The 21,379-nt window shown below is 33.0% G+C and overlaps 2 protein-coding genes across 7 annotated transcripts; one reads left to right on the plus strand and one right to left on the minus strand.

Annotated features, from left to right (window-relative positions):
- The first annotated feature begins 363 nt into the window (after nt 1–363).
- On the plus strand, nt 364–4,241 carry LOC142555642 (UDP-rhamnose/UDP-galactose transporter 6-like). Of its 2 annotated transcripts, none has more exons than XM_075666640.1 (6): nt 364–502; nt 1,053–1,294; nt 2,370–2,554; nt 2,682–2,882; nt 3,172–3,333; nt 3,550–4,241. In XM_075666640.1, exons 2-6 carry the CDS (start codon nt 1,165–1,167, stop codon nt 3,877–3,879), a joined length of 1,008 nt encoding a protein of 335 aa, XP_075522755.1. In that variant the 5' UTR covers nt 364–502; nt 1,053–1,164; the 3' UTR covers nt 3,880–4,241. The 2 variants fall into 2 exon arrangements, with proteins under 2 accessions (XP_075522755.1, XP_075522764.1); XM_075666649.1 differs by having other exon boundaries at nt 489–622.
- Nucleotides 4,242–6,489: 2,248 nt separating this feature from the next.
- LOC142555665 (type IV inositol polyphosphate 5-phosphatase 3-like) lies at nt 6,490–19,479 on the minus strand. Of its 5 annotated transcripts, none has more exons than XM_075666699.1 (12): nt 19,330–19,479; nt 13,102–13,158; nt 12,872–12,983; nt 12,723–12,794; nt 11,845–11,917; nt 11,607–11,711; nt 10,579–11,440; nt 9,665–9,873; nt 8,589–8,697; nt 7,764–7,906; nt 7,160–7,394; nt 6,490–6,791 (listed from the first exon to the last, which is right to left on the minus strand). In XM_075666699.1, exons 1-12 carry the CDS (start codon nt 19,378–19,380, stop codon nt 6,768–6,770), a joined length of 2,052 nt encoding a protein of 683 aa, XP_075522814.1. In that variant the 5' UTR covers nt 19,381–19,479; the 3' UTR covers nt 6,490–6,767. The 5 variants fall into 5 exon arrangements, with proteins under 5 accessions (XP_075522814.1, XP_075522798.1, XP_075522834.1 ...); XM_075666683.1 differs by having other exon boundaries at nt 12,872–13,028; XM_075666719.1 differs by having other exon boundaries at nt 9,689–9,873; nt 19,330–19,476.
- Between the last annotated feature and the right edge of the window lie 1,900 nt (nt 19,480–21,379).

The following is a 21,379-nucleotide window of genomic DNA, read 5'->3' on the forward strand; positions in this document are numbered from 1 at the left end:
AAACTTTTTTAGATTAAAATTTATTAAAATATTTATAATGAATAAATTTTTTTTTTGAACAATTATAATAATTCTCATCCATCAAATTTTCCAATGAAACAACAAAATCGATAACTTTTAATCCACGCATTTATCACAAATGAAGAAAATCGAAGTCATAATTATATCAGCTTTTGATTTGATTTTTTTATATTATATTATATGCAATTGCTGAAATTTATTTTTTTTAAAATAAAAAAAATGAAACAAAAGTTATAAAAAATTTAAAGACTTTCTGAAAGACACAAATATCATTGAGTTAAACCTAATGTGTTCAATCTCTATTTTATTATTATTATTATTACAAAGTGTAATAAAAAAAGATAAATATTATTTGTTGCCAACTAAGACTTGTCATTCTGTTCAACATCAGATCAAATGCCAACATACAAATTCCATTCACACAATTTGTGCAAATCAGTGAATATTCAAAAAGTTGCTTTCTTTCCCAAGCTTATAAAGTGTACGTTCTTCTTCTCTTGGTATTCGTTCAACTTAACACTCAAGATGTTAAGATTTTTTCTTTTAAAAAAAATTGTCTGAACTTGATTTTTGGTTGAATCGTGATTGGATCTCTAATTTGGTAAGTAATTACTGATCTTTTACTGAATTGAGTGCGATCTGGGGAAATATAGGGTTTTGAGGATTTTAGATCGGATGTTGGCAGCATTTTAACTGAGTTTGAAATCTCGTGATTTTATTCATGTAGTTTTCTCGCTTAATTTTAGGTTAATTATGTAATGAATTGATGTGATTTGTGGTTATTCTTACTGTTCTATCGATGTCGAAAACTAGGTCCAATTAGATTTATAAAAAAAAACAAAAAAAATGTGGATTTGATTGATAACCGAGGATTGAGTTGTGATCAAATGATGTTTACTTTTCCGTTACTTTTTATCAATGTCTATTTCATAATAAACAGCTTTAATTAATGAGGGGAATTTTCTTTTAGATTAAGTTGATGAAGAATCCAATAGTTGGCCTTTTGTTAATTCTAATATTTCTTTGTGCAGGAATTTTGTAGGAGAAATCTTGGACTATTTGCATATCTGTTGTAATAAGTAGCTTTATGGCCTTGACAGGGTAATTTTGTATAATTGCATATCCGAAAGGGAAAATTATCAGATGGCACCTGCAAGCAAAGCTGATCAGAAGGCTTCCGTTGACGCGGCTGCATGGATGTTTAATGTAGTCACTTCAGTAGGGATCATCATTGTCAACAAGGCATTAATGGCTACTTATGGCTTCAGCTTTGGTAATTTTCTTAGCTGGACTCAGAGAGAATCTTTACTTGCTGTTTGTGATATATTGGATAATTGTTTAAGTTATATATGACCAGAGTTGCACTTTTACATGGTATAGTTTTAATTCCCTCGGTAACTTTTTTATTAAATTGAGTGGGTTTTTTAGGTTTTTAGATTAGATTTAGATTTTACTTTGTTCACCCAGCAAGAATGATTGTTAAAGGGTATGTTGGATACTTATTTTTTCTTTTTCTTTTTCAAGGTAATGTTCCATAAAGGATTTGATGGATGGAGTTGTGTCCAGTCCTTCCCCATATATTTTCCATTTTCATGGAATTTAGATTATTTTTCTAACTTGAATGCTGGAATTACGATCCATGATGCTGACCTGATCTCTAAATAGTAGAACTACTAGCGTGGGAAAAAAATCTCCTTGGAATTTTTTGATATGTTTATTTTCGTCATGACATAGTTTGCTAATTAATCTCATAGTGAGAATTTTAAAGCAATTTAAGCTGAAGGGTTCAACTTCTTGGTTTGAATGTTTCATTAGAGACACATACTTAGACTGATCTTGGGTAGCGTTATGCTCACACATTACTTTGAAAGATGAGCTAGCTTGATGAAATGCTATCTAAAAATGGTACTCAATTGTTATGTTTATATATGTGCTTGTGTGCAATGGCCATTACTTCTACCTTGGGGAATATAAATCGTGCTAGGATTAGATTGAAAGTTGTTATATAGAAATTCAGAAAAAATAAAAGACGTAATTAATATCATTAACAATTGATTATGATCCTTGGTGCCAGAGAAATGCCGAAGGATCGAGGAACCCATGTGATGATACTGACAATCTAAATTGGAAGTGAGAATAGTTTGATCCGGATAAAATAAAAGACAACTTATACTCTGTTGATGGTGATTTTCGTGTAAAAAATTTGTGCTCGAAGTAAGAATATAATGACAAATTTGTTATATGTTTTGGTAGACTACTAGACTTCATGCAAATTTTTTTCTATTGTTTTACTTTGGCACCTTTCTTGTAATGCGAGTTTGACCATTTGATTAATACAATTCGTGCAGCAACAACTTTAACCGGCTTACATTTTGCTACAACAACTTTCATGACGTTGGTTCTTAGATGGCTGGGTTACATCCAAGCTTCTCATCTGCCCTATCCAGAGCTTCTGAAATTCATTCTGTTTGCAAATTTCTCTATTGTTGGGATGAATGTTAGTTTAATGTGGAATTCTGTGGGGTTCTACCAGGTAATTTTAGATGCTCTTTTCCTTTTTTCAAATGAAAGAAGAAAGAAAGTGGAGACAATTTTACCTGTGTCTTCACTTTTTTTCTCCGTGACGCCAATGGTAATAATTTATCTTGTGACAATGCCAGATTGCAAAACTGAGTATGATCCCTGTTTCATGCTTACTGGAAGTCGTGTTTGACAAGATACGATATTCCAGAGACACAAAACTTAGCATCATGGTTGTGCTTCTTGGTGTTGCTGTCTGCACAGTTACAGATGTGAGCGTTAATACCAAAGGGTTTGTTGCTGCGTTTATTGCAGTGTGGAGTACATCACTGCAACAATATGTAAGTTCCCACCTGATAACCGAGGAAGTATGAAATTTCCATTCAATGGTATAAGAGCTTTATTAATCATCTCGACATGGCATGAAATTGGTTAAACTAAAAATGTGTGATTGATAACAAATACCTTGTGGCAGTGTAGAATTTCTGGGTGCTTTTATTTATTTATGACTGTCCAGTTTTTATACCAGTGCATTTGTTTCCGATTGTATCCTTTCTCAGTTGAATGGCATGTGTACTCATATCTGATGTTTTTCATGACAACAACATGATTATTGATAAATATTTTCAGTATGTTCACTTCCTTCAAAGGAAGTATTCCCTCAGTTCTTTCAATCTGCTGGGGCACACTGCTCCAGCGCAGGCTGGGACTCTACTGATGTTGGGCCCCTTTCTGGATTATTGGTTGACAAACAAAAGAATTGATGCCTTCAACTTTAATTTACCGTCTGCGGTAAGTTCTCCAGAAGTTATTCTCATTAAATTTTTTTCTTTATACTATGGTGAAGTTTTGGCCTTGTAGAAACAAAATTTATTTTCATTGGTGCTAATTGCTCAGTACTCTAGAACTTTCTTACTTATCATTAAAGAGGTCGCCTTTTGTTTAACTTAAAAGCTGTCAAATGTCTGGAACTACGCCACTCGTGATCCCCTCGCTTTTTGTACGTAGGCATTTTTAGTTGCATCGTGTACCATTGCGGTTGGAACAAATCTCAGCCAATTCATCTGCATCGGCAGATTCACAGCTGTTTCATTCCAAGTCCTTGGCCATATGAAGACCATCCTTGTACTGATCCTAGGGTTCTTATTTTTTGGAAAAGAGGGTCTTAATTTACACGTTGTTTTCGGCATGATCATTGCGGTTGTTGGAATGATCTGGTATGGAAATGCCTCGTCCAAACCTGGGGGTAAAGAACGACGCAGCCTTTCAATTTCAAGAAGCAGTCAGCAAAAACAGGGAGGTTTATTAGAGTCGTCTGAACCAGAGGACAAGGTATAAGCATTTCTTCTGCAATTGATGCTTCACACACAAAGGATATAGATAGTCGCTACATCTTCGATTCTTTTCGATTTGAGAAATGAGATTATATGTTAACTGAGTATTGGCACTCGGAAAGGATTTAATCACTGTTGCATTAGCTCCTTGATCGTAATTTATAGTGAAAATTCTTTGATTATGTATGGAATTATGTATCTTTAATAGATTTTTCTGTTACAATCTAGTATTATATGCAGTTGAATATTAATGAATAACAGTGTTGATGCACAATCAGTTCTGCAACTGCTACACATTTGAGTACGGATATCCCAGTTGTAATGTTAAGTGGATGGAATTCGAATGAAATTTGAACCAAGTTTGCAGTTGCCAACCTAGCTGTGGAGTTCTATTCCTGCAGGAACCGAGGATTAGTCCATTTTCCTATTTATTATACTAATTGAACTGTACTTGATTAAACTTCCATCTTCCCAGATCGCTTCCTCTATGCCAGATCCAATGATGAAAGACCGAATGGTAATATATCAGTCTCAGAATATTATAAATATAAATCTTATTTTAGGCTATTCGTTGTCTTGAAACAATTTTGATTATCGCAGTCACCGCCATTGTGTTCCAAGATTGTTATCATACCTGATACAGAGAAGATAAGTCCAAAATTAATTTTTATCAACAAAATTCAAACTGTGGAAATTCCTACATAAAAAACAATCAACGGTTGGCCTACGCTAACAAGTCCATGACAAAGCTGTTGAGTGTTGAAAAATATTCCATTATCGATATTGATAAGCAAAATAAGAACTTTCACTCCCCAGAATACAATATGATCTAGGAAGTACAGAGATAAAACTCCACTGCAAACTACAGAACCCCCGCACCCACCAAGTTTTGGGTACATCTGTTAAATCTTCATTAGTTAGAATTGATATTTCACTGTCCCCATGCATTTTCAAAGCTCAATTTTTATTTCTTCCGGCCTTTTGCCCACCTGAAGCATTGTTGGCCTTTGCTCCGTTTTTGGGTTCACACAATCTTTTGCCACTTCATAAAATTGCACAATCATTTCATCAAATCTTTGCCCAAGAAAGCCATTAGGAAACTGTCTTCCAAATCTGCATCACACCACTCCCTTCCTGTTATTAACTCAAGTGGTACATGTCCGAAGCAATACACATCCTTCTCATTATAACAGTTGAGCTGTAACAAGGAACCAAAACTTGTTATCAAACTGCTGCTCGAATCAACAGTTGCTTGGTTCATGAACTTTGCTTCCCAGATATTGGAAGTCCTAGGCTCGAATTTATGATCTAGCAAGATGCAATTCGATTTTATGTTGCCATGGAGGATTCTGTCCATTTGCAACACCAATCGAAATCTTCACTTTCAATGGCCATTCCATGATGCTTCCCCCTTTTATGCTTGGATGTAGGCAATTGTAGAGAGTTCCATTTTGCATATACTTGTAAACCAAAAATATTTCATCCTTTTCAATGCAGAACCTATCAGAGGTAACAAATTGGGATGCCGTTGTGTACCAAAAGACAATATCTCGGAGACAAATTTATCGTCTGAGTTTCTTGAAGAATAGAGCTTTTTGATGGCAAGGGAGCAGCCATTTGGATTAGATGCTTTGTACATCATTCCATTTTCGCCATGCAAAAATTTGAAGTTAAGTTGGTCAGTTCTTGAAAGCTAATTCTTGTAACGTACTTCTCTATCTTTGATACCTGCGCAGTAAAAGGATAACGTTAGTCACGGTTAAGTTACACGACATCAAATATAGACGTTTACTTACCATGGTCGGTTTTATCACTTCAGATCCTGAAATAGCGTCCTTCTTCCTTCTGCACATGCTAATCAACTTTGGCATCTTAGGAATGCCAAAGAATGAACAAAATGTTGTAACCAAAGATTAATGATATATTTGTTATAAATTACTACAATGATGCATTTTTAAAAAAATTTCAAATCTACGTAAATATCCACATACACATGTAAAGATTAATGATTTAATTTGTAAATAATTAAAATTATTTACTAATATAAGTTTAAAAAAATATTTCAAACTGAATATGTTATCTATTTCAAATAATTATTAGTTTTAAAAAATTAATAGAAAATAATAGGTTATAATTAGGTACAAAATTTATAGAATACCGTAAAATCTTGTAAAAAAATCTACAGAATCCACGAAATTCTGTTTGTAAATACGTGATATTATGTGAATTTTTAGCATTTCAAATGTTTTTAGAAATTTTTTATTTAAAAATTAGTATTTTTTCAATTATTTTTTAATAAAAAATCAGGCGGACTAATCTACTGACCCAAGACAAGTTGGGCTGAGTTGGCGGTTACAGGCTGGCCCATCTCGTCAATTCGTTTTGACATCCCTGCTCATACAATAGAATATCCCGGTATTTTGAGTGACCCAAAGAATCAAATTATGGTGATCGGAGGTTTGGAGCCAATGCTTCCTTTGTGTATTGGTAAGGTGTTGGTAAGTGTGAGACATTGAGACCTTTTTTGGTTAGAGTCCGATCGAAGTTAGTACCTATCGAACTCGAGTTTACTGCTTTACACATTAACTACCTGGAAATAAAAGGGTGCTAACAATTTTCCGATAATACCACAACATATATAGAGTGAATATCGACATCAGTCACAAGCCTTCCATATACTTATTCTTCAGCTTACATTTCTATTACCGATGACAACAGATGGAAATATACATACACAGCGGAAAGCAATTTTTCGAGAGACTAACCACTTCATAAAACCTCAGCTGCGGATGCATAAAGAATAAAAAGTGCGCGATTGTAGCAAACAAGGCTCCATCACTCGATGATACTCCATTGGACACCCTGTCCACAGGTTTCACCGGTCAGACATCATCAACGCCCCCGATATGATGCATCCTGATTCAGCAATAACATTAATTATTCATCATCAATCAGATTACTACCAAGTTCTCTAAAAACATGGCATAAATTGATCATTGCAACAACAGAATCAAATAATAAGAGACTGATAAAATATTAAGTTAGTCTCTCTAGTTTTATAATAAGAGCTCTCTTGCTGCTGTATCGAGTAAAAGTCTCAAGAGTAACTGTAGTTTAATCATAACCAAGCCCAAACTACAGCATTAACATGTTAAAATTTATGAAAACTTCCACATTGTACTTTATCAGTTAAGTTTTTCACCAATGACTTGAACTACCGACTTGTGTACATAGACGAAAATCAAGACTTCTGTCCTAGTTTTCCTCAGATTGCAGCTACCTACCTCTCCTGATTGTAGCCATCTCATTGCACTACCGGGTCCAATGTCCGTGACGATATCCTGTTCTTTGATTTCCGCATCAGTAAAAGTGAGTGCTCGCTGCAATTTCCTTGGGGAGAATACTTCGACCTCAACCAAGAAAGTGGCAGACACAGGACGGTGGTCAGACAGTTTTAGTTCGGATCTCCTGTAGCTTAGTTGCCTTATTCCTGTTCCAAAAGTTAGGATGCGATCACACCTGAACAAAACGGAAATACAAGACAATTTAAGGAGCATATTTTTTAAAACAATTTTTTGTAAAGCAAGGAAGTTTAAGCTTTGCGAGATTCTGGTTACGAGAAAAAATTTCTAAAACATGTATACAGAGACAGCGAAGGAAAAAAGAGAGAGAGAAAGGAAAAGCCCAGAGACGGACTATATTTCCATTGCAAGAAAGTTCTTGATAAAAGATAACAAAAAAAATTCACGTGGTTAAGGATGAAAAGTCAGAGAAAGAGGGAATTTTTCGAAGCTGGAGGTTCAAGCTAATTCTAAAGATTAATGCCCAACAGACCCATAAATAGTTTCTCGGATGTTTTGTTTAGAACGGAAATGGTAAAACACATACCATGCTGGAGTTCGCCTCCCAGTCCTAGGATCCTCTCCACAGTAAGATTCAGAATTCAATTCATATTTGTAAGTTGGAGCAAAGTTCAAAGTACCTTCGGACCATCCATCAAATGCACGACCTTTCCTAAATTCTTTGCAAAGCTGCAAATGGAGGAGATTGTTGGTATATCAGGAGAAACATCCAACTAAGTCAATGCAACAAATCAATGTCAGAAGATAGCCAAAAAATGGACCTAAAACATGCCATAGTTGTCGATATTGATCAAAGTATGTCACTAAATAAAACAGTTTGGCTGACATTCTCAACACTATCATATTCATTCTTATTCAGAATTCTTGTTGCTAAATTTGGCGTGAGTTAAATGAATTAGTGCTTATGCTTGCAGTTGAATTCTTTGGGAATATAAAAAATTTCAGAGGCTTCAGTCAAGAAGGTCTAGTTCTACTTAGTCATTCATCGTTAACTACTAGGGCTTATTTATGCACAATGGAACAGGATTTTGATCTAGATGCTGATAAGACATGTAGCTGCATAAATCGCTAATTGGCGGCTGTTGTATGATTCAAAAATTTTCTAAAGTGCAATTTTTTCCCTTTTGTCTTTGTAGCTTAACTACAGGAACATGTCAAGCGATTCTTTATTACCTTTATGCATATGCAAGTAGGTACATGGTATCACGCTGACTAGGAGATGCAATGTCTTTCAAATTGACAAGAAAGGAAAATATTTCAAGCAATGCATAAAAAATTCATCACAATAGCACTTGTAGATGAAAAAACAAAATTGAATAGGTGACAGAAACAAGAATACTTTTACATTCACCTGGTCCGACTCAATTAACTTGGACCAGTTCTTTTGGGATATTAGCTTTCTTGTTTGATCATAAGACAAATTGATACGGTAGTTTAGGTCACCAAGCCAGATTACTCTCCTGAAACCAGATGAAATTTGCCGCCATTCATATTTAAATGCTACAATATAGCTAGCAGAAAATACGAAAATACTCCAACTTGTTTCTGTTTCAGATATAAATACTTTGAGAGGAACAACAGATGGAAAAGGAAAATATTAAGCAATCATTCATACAAGTAAATTCACTGTCATAATAGGAAGATAAGTTTTTGCACAGCTATCATTTTACAGTTATATTAAATGAACCGATTAGAACCCAAAATATGAATATCTCTGAATAACCGTATTGAAAGAATCAGCAAATGAAAGAGTTTTCTCACTAAATAACATATATATTAATAGCAGATAGTGCGACCCAAGAGTACTCGTGGTGGATTTTGATAACAATGGCGAGGTTAAACGACCTGACCAAAGTTTAACACCTTCAAATAGCCCAAATGAGTTTTTGATGAGCCAGCCAAGGATTTCTCCCTGGACAACATCAAACCATTTTGATCGTGAGAATAAATAAAATGCATGCTTAGTGCACCCTTTCATTAATCAACACCAAAAGATACAAGTAAGAAACAAATTCAATGATTTCAAGTAGATCACGAACTAGATGGGAACTCACTCACTCATTAAAAGGAAAACCCAGGAACTCGAGAAGTAAAATATTGTGATTTAGTCGAAAGAAAATTTTCTGATTTAGGTAAAAAAAAAATTTCTGCAAAATTTATCCTGAGTTATTTTCTCATATAGAGCGGGGTGACGATTGTAAGAGAAATTATTAGAGTTTGAACCATATGGAGTTTATAGTGATTCATTATTGAACCATCAAACATGTAAATCCTCTGTTCTGTTGTGTTGTGTTATCTCTCAAGTCAACACTATTATATCCGATTCATTGTTTATACACATCATATGTCATCCGAAAGAAAAATGAGCAGATGTTCCTAGTAATATATAAATTATTGACTAAAAAGTGAGAAGGGGAGAAAAGCAACTGATATAGGAACTGGTGAACTAACTCATGGTCGTAGATGCTTTTATGAAAGCCAACTGAAAAGATTGAACTAAATCTTGTACGCCTACGTATCTCCAGAACATCAGCATTTCTTTTAACCGCATCAACCTCTCTCTCGCCTGATGTCAAATGACTACAGACAAAACAGAAGATTGTCTGATATATAGACATGCTAACTGATATGGATCCCTGAAAGAAACAAGAACATTCATCATATTTACAGAACTGAGAATAGCTTTAGTGTTGGATAAAGTAGCAGAGATAAAGAATAGTGTCATGTTTTCAGTATCATTAATTTTCCCTGATCTTCAAAGTATACATCGAGGGATCTCATGAAGACCAACTCTGTAAACAATATTATAGACTGATTTATTTAGGTATTTTATTTTGTGTGAATTTCCGTTCTTGTTAGTTTATGGACTTTAAATAAAGAGGTCTTCAAATAAATAAATGATTTGGTAGTTAATAATCCAGAACTTCCACACGAGAATTATAATCCTTAAGGAAATACTATGTTTAAGTGGATTTTCCATCCAAAAACGAAATCCTACGCAATGATTATTTTTAATTTATCCAAACCTATTTCTCATTCCTAAAAAAATCAAATATTATTTATTACCTCATTTTCCAAAAAGTGCAAAGGGAAGGGACTCTGATGCCAGATTATTTACTCTGTGTTCTATAGATGGCATATTGATGAAGACAAATATGATTACTATTCAGACACAAACAGACAATGGATGCGTGTCTTGTGGGTTTCAAGTCAAACAATGACAATCAGTTGCAAGAACAGGAACAATTTCAAATTATTGTTCTTTCAAAGAATAGTGTAAAGACAACTAAACAAAAAAGTGTCTACCAAAATGCAACCAAGTTTTGGAAAAACAAACAAACCTTATTACCAATGTAGCCCATAACACCAACTCCAACAGTTGACACACTCACATTTTGTATATGCCTTCTCATGCTCCGGCGGACCCATATAGTAATAAAAACTCCAACCATTTGCTTGCTTAATATCCTGACATATGGGGGCCTTCTTTTTCGATTTATTAAACGTTCAAGGTCAAGTTCCACAAGAGAAGCTATATCAGATCGTATTCTATTTCCGGGCATCATGTTTGATTTAAAAGAATTGTATGTTCTGAATGATTTGGAGGCTTTGAGAGATACATGAGATTTCATGGAACTTGATCTCTCGAAAACATGTGGAGCTAAAAGATGTAGACGTCGCTCTGGCCAGCTTAAGCCTATCCTTTCTGTCCCACTAAGTGTTTTGGTTAATTTCTTGGTATACTGGGTACTTGGGGCTTCCACTTTTTCATCGGAATTCTCTGTTTTTAAGCAGTTCAATCTGTCCAACCTCTTTGAAGAAGAAGATTCTCGACACAACTCCTTTTCAACTGAATTTCCAAAGCTATCATTGTCGTTTGAGATACAGGATTCAACATCAAGCAACTTCTCTCCGACCTTTCCATCCTTGATTTCATCAAATCCGCTTGCTTCTTCATTCACAGGATAAATTTCCTCCTCAATGTCACTGTCAGACTCGAGAGCTATTTCATCTTCAATAATTGGGGCATCATCATGTGGCCTAAATTTTGAAGGAGAAGGAGGATCACTGTAGCATTTAAACTTGGTCGCTGGTGGAACTCTGTTCAGAGTTTCACGAATAATGTTTTCCCATGTTGAAACTGGACGACTATCTTCAGCACCAAATATATTACCAGCATTTAATGGTATGATCTCCTGAAAACTGAAGGTTCATAAAGTGTGGCGGCACGGAAAAGACATCTAGCATTAGAACCAACAGCAATATTTTACAGTAAAAACAAAACCAAAATGAAAATGGAAGGGCAGGATTGACTGCAAGTAGTCTAGATATCAAATCAAGGGAATTTATTAAAAAATAATGAACTCACCCAATTACATATATATCAGCAGGATCATCAATATCTAACCAGCCATCTAGATCCAGATTATCAGAAGGAACATTTCCCCCAACATTCCATGTGCCAGCGCATACCCTACTCAATTGAAGACAAGATCGTGGAAATTAAAATCTTTCTCAACTCTCGCAGCCTTACTAAATTTGAGAAGCTGCCGTATGAATATAATACTAGGATGAGATATGATATAACAGATGCACGGAAAGAATACCTGATTTCCTTTGTGTTAATATACTGAGCTCTAAATGTCTCTGATTTTCGTCTTCTTAAGATGGGAAGTGCCTCTGAAATTGAATGATTGTACAAGCAACATAAATCACAACTAGAGTTTATACTTTGAAAGTTAGAGATAAAGAAACACTTAACTACATTATATAAAAGATGAGAAGCCTGAATTTACACAGATAAACGGGTACTCTGAAATGCAGTACACACGTGAACATCCAAATGAAAATAATGCACATGCCATGCTTATAAAATAACCATAAATTCACAAATCATATTTCTAATACCGCATCAAAAGTGTACATCATCATCACCTAACTTGGGAAACTAAATATCGGTCAAGAACTATTTCTTAAGGGCGAAGCCTATGCAAGTCCAGATTCTTAAGCTGTACGTGAAAATGGAGCAAATTTAATAAGTTCAAGATTCTTTTTTAAGATGAAGAAAAAGCAGTTCATTTAACCACATTGATACACCAAGCCTTTGTTCTTCATTACTATGTGGTAACTCAAATTGCTCTGCGTATTCAAATAAGACATTTGTTGGCTGGCTATAAAAGTCAGATTCTTGATACTTGCATCAATACCCCAAAACAGTAAAATTAATTGCTAAGATCAATAAATTATGAAACTTCAGAGATTTCAAGAGTAAATTCGAAAAATGTATAACAAGAATCTTTAACTCTTGGCAGAAATAAAGATTATTGAAATCCAAAAGGTAATTTGGTAAAGTGAGCAATTCGGGCATATCTTAGCAAGGCGCCTCATATTTAGTTCTTATCCAAAAACTCTTTGATCAAATTAGTCGAGTAGCACAAGAGTTAAGCTCTTCGAGAACTTCGAAAAGAAGTATAAAAAACAATACCATCAACATCGAGCTGAACTCCATCGGATACGTCATTCTTGAATCTCGATTCTTTTGACCAATCACGAGATTCTGTAAAAACAGATAAGTTGACGAAAATATGTCCAAGGCATGAGTAAATCAACGCCGTATGATGGGAAAAAAAGGACCTTGATCAGAATCAGATTCAGATTCAGTTTCAGTTTCAGTATCAGCTGAGTAATCGGAGTTGCTGGCAGCGATGTTGAGCCACTTGCGCATTACCACGCGCCGCCATGAAAGCTGCAGGCACGTGCAACCCAAACACAATATTTCAGCCCAATTCCTCTGCAATCTTTCTCAAGTCAAAAATTAAAAGAAAATAGTAATTGAAAGATTACCAAAAAGGAGGCAACATTACCTCTGGTTGCTGGTGGTGGTTTCTTTTTTTGAGCTTCTTCATGTTAAAACAATGTTTCTAAAGGCAAAGTTTGAGCAATCACGGCAAGTATTGGAACAATAATTTGCAGTAAATGGAAGCGTGAGTGTTAGCGCGACGGCGCGTGACGAAAACCACGGTGGCTGTACAACGACATGCTATTCCAGAAACGGTCGTTGTACTTTTTAAAGTCAAATCTAGCTCTACAGCTACAAATAATCTAACAAAAAAGAATATTCATAATGCACTCCAAATATCCATCATTGTTTTGCATGCTTTTTTTTCCACTAAACGTTGTGTTTATAAAAAAAATGTAGACTATATATCCAAAGTTATCCAAATTTCTCAGAGTAACACACTCTAACTTCATGGAATACATGTCTCCTAGAATATTGAGAGATTAGCCAATATTTTATGCAAGCTACATCTCCTCATAGAATTAATCAACTAAAATGATTCAACCAAATGAATTGAGAAAGACTAGTGTTGATGCAAGTTACAATAATAAATAATAAAGGGATAGAAACACCTTATGAAGTACCAAATTCACAATTTTCTCTTTCTCGTCCCAAATAAGAATTGAAAATATAACTCTCAGACAAACGAGACGGGCTAAGACTCAGATGTAGATCATGGCAAGCGAACAACGTGGACAGTAGCAGTCTAGCAGATGATAAGCTCTTTGCAGTATCATACACAATCATGAGTGAAGACCAAACAGTTGGTAATGCCAAGAAGAGCGAGTCTTTTTTAAAACGGGTGGTAATGTACTACAACATCAATCGAGACAAGGGAGATAAAAAGAGAACTTCAGACAAAGCAAAAACACATCGGGCTTCGATGAAAATGATCGCGAATAGATATAATAGAATCTACAATAATGATACACTGATCAATCAAGCGGACGTAGTGATGAGGATTTGATGATGTGGTCTCATGAAGAATAAAAGAATACCTTTAAATCTACTTTCCAATATGAACATGTGTGGAGGATTGTAAAAGATAATCTGACGTACACTCCTCAATCCTAAGGGCTACGGTCTGCAAAGAAAACAATGACCTCCGAATCACCAGGTCACCAGGTGTGCACACTGACTCATCTGAGGCTAACACAACTGTTGATTTGGAATATTACTAAGTCCAATCTCGTCCAATGAGACAGAAGCCCACAAAGAGGAAAGGCAAAGAAAGAGTGACTCAAATTGATGAAATTAGTCAGGATATGCAACGGTCAGTAACACATTTGGATGAATATAATAACAACAATAAAGTGGATCAAGTAATCCAAGCACATAAACTCCTCGTATTGGACACATGAAGCGTGATAGAGGAGCAACTACAAAACTATCGGGTGATATGTGAGCAGCTAAAAAAAAGATTGAACATGTAACATTGTTTGTAATTTTTGTTTTCTTGTCAGTGTGATTTAATATCAATGTAGTCTGTAATTTTTGATTATTAATGTTATTTATGTTGTTTTGTGGTAATTTAACTTTGTGTAGTTGGTTTTTATTTTTTACAAATTAGTTGTTCAAAACTAGCCGTTACAAAATAGTCGTTATAAACTAGCCGTCGAAAAAATTGTATGTAAGTAAGAGATGAAACATTCACAATTTTCTACACTACATTTACCTCATCTCTCTCTTACACTAAACTCTTCATTTGTTCTAAAATGTCTAAACATCCTAGTCAAACTAACACAGAAAACATTCCCGAAGACACAACGAACCATACAACATCGGATCTTGGTGAAGAATTATTCATGACGATACTACACAATCAACGTAGAATGGTTGAATTCGTGCAAAGTTCTTTTAGGAATTCACAAAGAAGTGTATCAATTAAGTGTAGTTGGAACACTCAACTTGTTAATGATTATTTCTCTATTGAGCCATTATATACCTATGAAATGTTCCGACGATTTTGGATGAGAACAGAGTTTTTTCAAGGCGCAGTCACTTATTTGGAAAATCATCTTCGATGAATATTTTAAATGGAGGGAAGATGAAGAGAAAAGGTTTTTCGCCGCTTTTTAGAATGCACGACTATCCATCAACTAGCCTATGGAGGACATATATCCGCCAAATGGCCTATAGAGGACATGTCGACCAATTGGACGAGTACCTGCGGATGTGTGAAACAACTGCACTCGAATGCTTGTCCAATCCAATATGTGATGCAAACATATGGACATGTATATTTAATAAAAACCAATACAACTGACATCGCTTGTTTGCTTTAAATGCATGAGCAAAGATATTGTTCCCTATCATGTTAGAAAGCCTTGATTGCAAGCATTTGGCTTGGAAAACTTGTCTGATCGTATGGATAACCCAGTACACACGAGACTATCATGGCTACCCAATAACTATGCTTGAGGCGGTCGCATAAACCGAATTCTGGTGGATATGGCAGGCCTTTTTTTGGAGTCTTTTGGTCTCGTAATGACATCAATGTGCTTAAAAAATTGTATTTTTTATGACTTATTCAAAAGAAAAGCAATAGAGGTTAATTTTCATGTGAATGGTGCCCAATATACTAAAGGATACTACTTAACGGGTGGTATATATCCGTAATGAGCCACTTTCGTGAAGAGTTTTTCCTCTCCCCAGGATCCCAAAAGAATGAAATTTAAGGAAAGACAATAGGCTGCATTATTTTAAAGAAATCATCTATACGTGCATTATTTTACACAAAATGATTGTTGAGGACGGGGTCATACAATATTGATTTGAGATTGTGAAGAACTAGATAGTTTTATACTGAATCAGAGCTCAAACCAGGAATTTGGTGAATACCTTCGAAGAAATGCTTTTGATAATCAGGTGCATCATCAGCTTTGTCACAAATTGGTTGAACACGTTTGAGAAACTTGTTGTCATGATAAGTGAACGACTAATTTATATGAAATATTTGGTTATTTTAATTCTAATTTGTCAAACATTTGTATTCATATATTTTTAAATAAAATTTAATATTAAATTACGTTTACTATATACTAAATACCTTTTCTAATAACTTCTAATTTTATTTTTGCATAAAAATATAATATTAAATTATAAATGAAATTAATTAAAGTAGAGATGAAAATGAGATCTTAATATTTGGTCGGTTGAATATTTGATTGTAAATATGAGATATTTGAATAGTGAGATATTTGATTGATGAGCGGGATCACGAGGCCCACAAATATTTGAGAGAAATATTTTGGTTATTATGGATGCTTAAAAACACTTTTTTTAAAAAAAAATGAACACTTTTTTAGAAAAAAACTATTTTCTTAAAAATGTAGTGTTTGGTTAAAAAAGTCTTTTAAAAAAAGTACTTAAAATATGTTTTTAGAAACTGAAATTTATGGTTTTTTAGCTTTTACTTCTAATTCTTTTTAAAATTTAAAACAAAAGAAATTTTTAATATTATCTAGACGCCAAAATCGCTTCTTTTTTTAAATAGAGATACTTAAAAAAATTGGACTTATATATTTTTAAAATTGCAATTTTTGTATCCAAACTCTGCATAAATAGTAAGCAAACATCTTTTAAATATAATTTTATATTTTAAAAAAATAACTAGAAATATAATATCAAAATTTATAAGAAAAATAATGAAGTGATCATTATAATTGCTGCTTAGCCATTTCATCGAAATTATTCTATATTATTCATCACTCCAACATTTCTTATTTAATTAATATAATATATATGCCGACTTTAGCAAATGATTTTATTATCAGATAATTTAATTGACTATTAGAGCAGTATTACATATAAATGTGCAGATGTAGTAATAATTTATTAGATGTACTTACATTTTTTTTATGATGTCCGCAGCCGCAATTGCTATTCTTCGATGCACACTGAGTAAATTCTCGAGCTAATGTAATAGCATACAAACCTTATTATGTAAGTATATTATTTTCTTTAACTATAAGCTTTCTCTCCATAAATTATATTTAAGTTTAGAAAACCTTTTTTTTTTTAAAGAACCGAAACATATTTAAAATCTTGGGAAATCGCAACTCATAATAATTAAAATAAAAGCTTTTGTGTTATTTAAAATCCAAATTTCCTAAAATGGACACATTTTTTCTTGGTTCTTTGTATGTGGAAGGAAGTATGTGTTTGTCTGAGAAGGAAACAGCTGTGTGTCGGACCCCAACAAACCAATGCACTGAAATTCAAGAAACTCACTAAAGCCAAACAAGCCCCCATCTCCCATGTTACCAACTTAAAAATTGTCCTATTTTTTCTTTTTAAAAAAAGACTCCTTAAAAATAATTGGCCCTCGATTATAATATCCACTGTCCGTTGGAATGGTATACAATTTAAAATTTTATTTTAGATGCAATGAACAAGGTATGCCGACTAACTAAAATTGAATAGAGCTAATAAATTCAGATGAATATAATATTCAATGTCAGCAAAGATATATTATATCTTTGGCACAGACCTAAGACAATCTCACGGATCGTATTTTGTGAGACGAATATCTTATATGGGTCATCCATGAAAAAAATATTACTTTTTTTTATGCTAAAAGTATTAATTTTTATTGTGAATATCAGTAAGATTGACTCGTCTCACAGATAAAAATTTGTGATACCGTCTCACAAGAGAGTTGCTCTATATATATCCTTATAAAAGTATAAAATAATTCGAGTACTGTTTTTTTTATATATTGAACAATATTTTGTTGATTCCAATAAATCATAACTTTTTATTCCCTTTTTCTCGTGAACCTTTTCAAAGATACCGAGTTTATAAAAAAAAAATTGCTAATCAGTATCAAGAAATCCTTGCTCGGATACTTATCACATGTGAACCATTGACTCTTAACCTAAGAATTAAATATTTTTATCCCTCTTCATATAAAGTTGTCAGCCTTTATTCAATTCAACCTTACTACTATGGAATACATGTGGCACCACTCTACTAAAATTAGATCTTCTCTTAGTAATACATATACAACTAATGCTAGCATCTAAGGACCATAAATCAGAACTCCTTTAGCATGTGAATATATTTTTTTTTCCCGAAACAAAAATGATGGAAAAAATTTAAAAAATTTAAGAGAAAAATATATAATTTAAATGGTTTATTATTAAATCCATTAATAGCAATAAAATGTTCCTTCGATAAAGGGTTGGCTTTGATTGAGAAATGAACGTGACGTGACAAATAATTTCATTTTCTTCTTGTTATTGTTATTTTTTTTTCCGATTTTGAGGAAATATCCATTTCTCGAATTGGCCAAAAGTAGCCATTTCCTAAAAGTGGGATGGACGTGGAATTGCATAATGTAAGGGTGTATAGTTAAAAAAATTTTGTTCTTTTTTGAAAAAGTATAGTAATTTTATAAGTTTATATTGATTTACAAGTGGGGATTATGATTGAATTGAACTATAGAATAGAAATTTTGCTTATGTTTGGATTTAAGTTTTAAAAAATATAAACGTGATTTTATTTTCTAAATTTCATATAAAATATTATATAATATCATGTTGAAGTGGTTATATCACATCAAATTATTTACTGAAGTTTTTATAATTATATTTTATTGGATAGGCCATTAGTGCAAATTATATATATAGTGCATTTTAAGGAAGGTAAAAAATACAGTGTTGAGATCAATTTTCCCTTGATTTTATCATTGTAGTCTTAAAATAATAAAGGGCTAGCTAGAATATGAATCCAAGACATCATATTTTAGATATCGAGTTTTACAATAATTAATACCATGCATCTATCTGCTTACTTCAACGTACTAAAATATTATTTAATATCTTAATAAAAAAAATTACTAATTAATCTTGCTCTTAGTTTCTTGATGAAGATTTAATCATGGACTTTAAAACTCGATTGTATTCAACATTGATGGACGATGGGATCAGATCTATCTACGGATGGGTAATTAAGCTTCCATTTGCTCTAACACAGAAATTAATATTCAAAAGTAACAAAAATAAATTCATGACTCGTGGATCTAAACATGACTGTGAAAACTTTCATGAAATTAATCCTGCACTATATATATACACACACACACACACACACACACACACAAAAACACCAACCAATGTGTGTTTTGCAAATTGTATATACCAGAGAATTTATTTATCAAAAAAAGAGAGAGTTGGGAAACTTAAATTCTGGGGTTGATGCACTAAGAGCTTATGAGCCAGACAGATAATGAAAAGATAAAAAAATTTACCTTTGAATGAGTTGGTTTCTTGAATATCTCTGCAACCTTTGGGGTGTGCATTCGTTGTGTCTCGGCACAGCAATTCCCGATAATACTGTTCGAAATGAGGAAAAAACCTTAATAAATAAAGAACCTTTGAAATATATAAATTAATATACTTCTTCTGGTTTTTGTGCGTCTGCCACTATGATTTTTATGGTGAAGCTCGTCCCACGCGATATTGACAAGTGGCCTTTGATTGCTCATCCCAATAACTTTTTTTTTAGTATTCCACTGTCCAGAAACATGGGATATATATGATTTTATCATCGATGCTTACGTATAAATTGCATGTGTATGGATTGGTTTAAGTTTGTTATGATTACATTTGACAATATGATCCGTGTTGCATTTTATGTATATCTGAGTGTTTGTAAAAGATTTAATGGTCCACAGCATGATAATATAGATTCACATATATTGTACTTATCTGCTTGTCGAACGGTTGAAATGACGTTTACTTATTAGATGTATAATTTTGATATGCTTCACATCACCGAATAGTTGAATATCACCTCAACGACAAAAACAATAGGTGGACAACATATCAAAATTATATATAAAATAATCAATTGCACGTGATGACGAAGACAAAATTAACTCCATAAATTTAATTATAAAGTTGTTTTCTATCACAACATGTACTAGGATTAAATAATAAGCATTATATTTTCATTCACTTTTTTTAAAATATATATGTATATAGGATTGACTCTCTCTATATATAATATATACTTATATTATATGAATAAATAACCATTAATTCTTTGTAGAGTGGTTAAAAGAACGAATTAAAATAATTTGGCATTGACTTGACGTGGCACAACATACATCGTTGGTGGACTAATTGTATGATTAATACATGATTAGTAATATGTTTTCTAGTTAAGGATTGCGTGGTTATATCGACAATCGACAAGAAATTATGTTCATGGGATAATTTAATTATATGTTCTTTTTCAACTAATTAGATGCCAAAATGTAATTAGAGGGGCGAACCATTGTGATATAGAGTTGGACAATCCCTTAACTAGTTTTTGATATTGAATTAAGTCTCAGTCTCAATTTTAATATAGTATCAAAACTCATGTTCACTGTTACGTGTTGGACTACCTATAATATGGGCCACTTGTTCTGTTCATGGTTGGGTTACTTGTAAACTGCATACTCCAGATGTCTATTCCTGGCGTGAAGAAGATATGTTAGTTGCCTCAATCGGTTGGATAAAATCTCTGAGAGTCGCATATATAGATTTAGATAATCATCTCCTACTAAACTAGCTTTTGGAATTAATTTAAATCTAAGTCTCGATATTAACATACTAAAGAGTCTGACTTATTCTTATTTAAACATAACCATTTTGTTTTAGTTACTGTATATGAAGAACCTACACATATATATAACATAAATTACTTGATTTATATAAGTTTATTTCTAGCTGTAGTTTTGTGTTTTTAGAATAAAGAGAGATTTATCTTATTGAACAATTAATTTACAAAGGCGTTTCAAATAGGTGTCAGAATTGGTGAGCGCTTGACAAGTTGTTAGGAGTTCGATTCTCTCTACAAATACTTTTTTGGGCGAGTCTCTTGTATAGAGTTTATTCAGTACCATTTATCTGATTAACATGATTTGAGCCTATTGTGTTAATCTAAAAATTTACCCAGATATTGAAAAATAACGACCTCAAAAAATTTTCACGTTATAAAAATAATAATTTACAAAGCCCCTTTACATCAACATGGAGTTTATGCGATATATCTAAAATATTTTATTGAACAATTAATTTATCTTATTAATTTATCGTATTATCATGTAATTTAATTAAATTTGAGTTCATATTTTGATGAAGTCTTATTTAAATTTGTAACTATACCTTTATTAACTGTATTGACAACGTTTCCACCCCTAAAATAGCTTTTCTTTTTAAATTTCAATCATATTTTTATCTATAATTTAAAATTTTTAGATACTCTTATCACTCTAAATAAAAATATGAAAAAATATTAATTTAAAAATA

This window comes from Primulina tabacum, chromosome 1 (genome assembly GCF_025594145.1).
Source record: "Primulina tabacum isolate GXHZ01 chromosome 1, ASM2559414v2, whole genome shotgun sequence".
Lineage (NCBI taxonomy): Eukaryota > Viridiplantae > Streptophyta > Magnoliopsida > Lamiales > Gesneriaceae > Primulina > Primulina tabacum.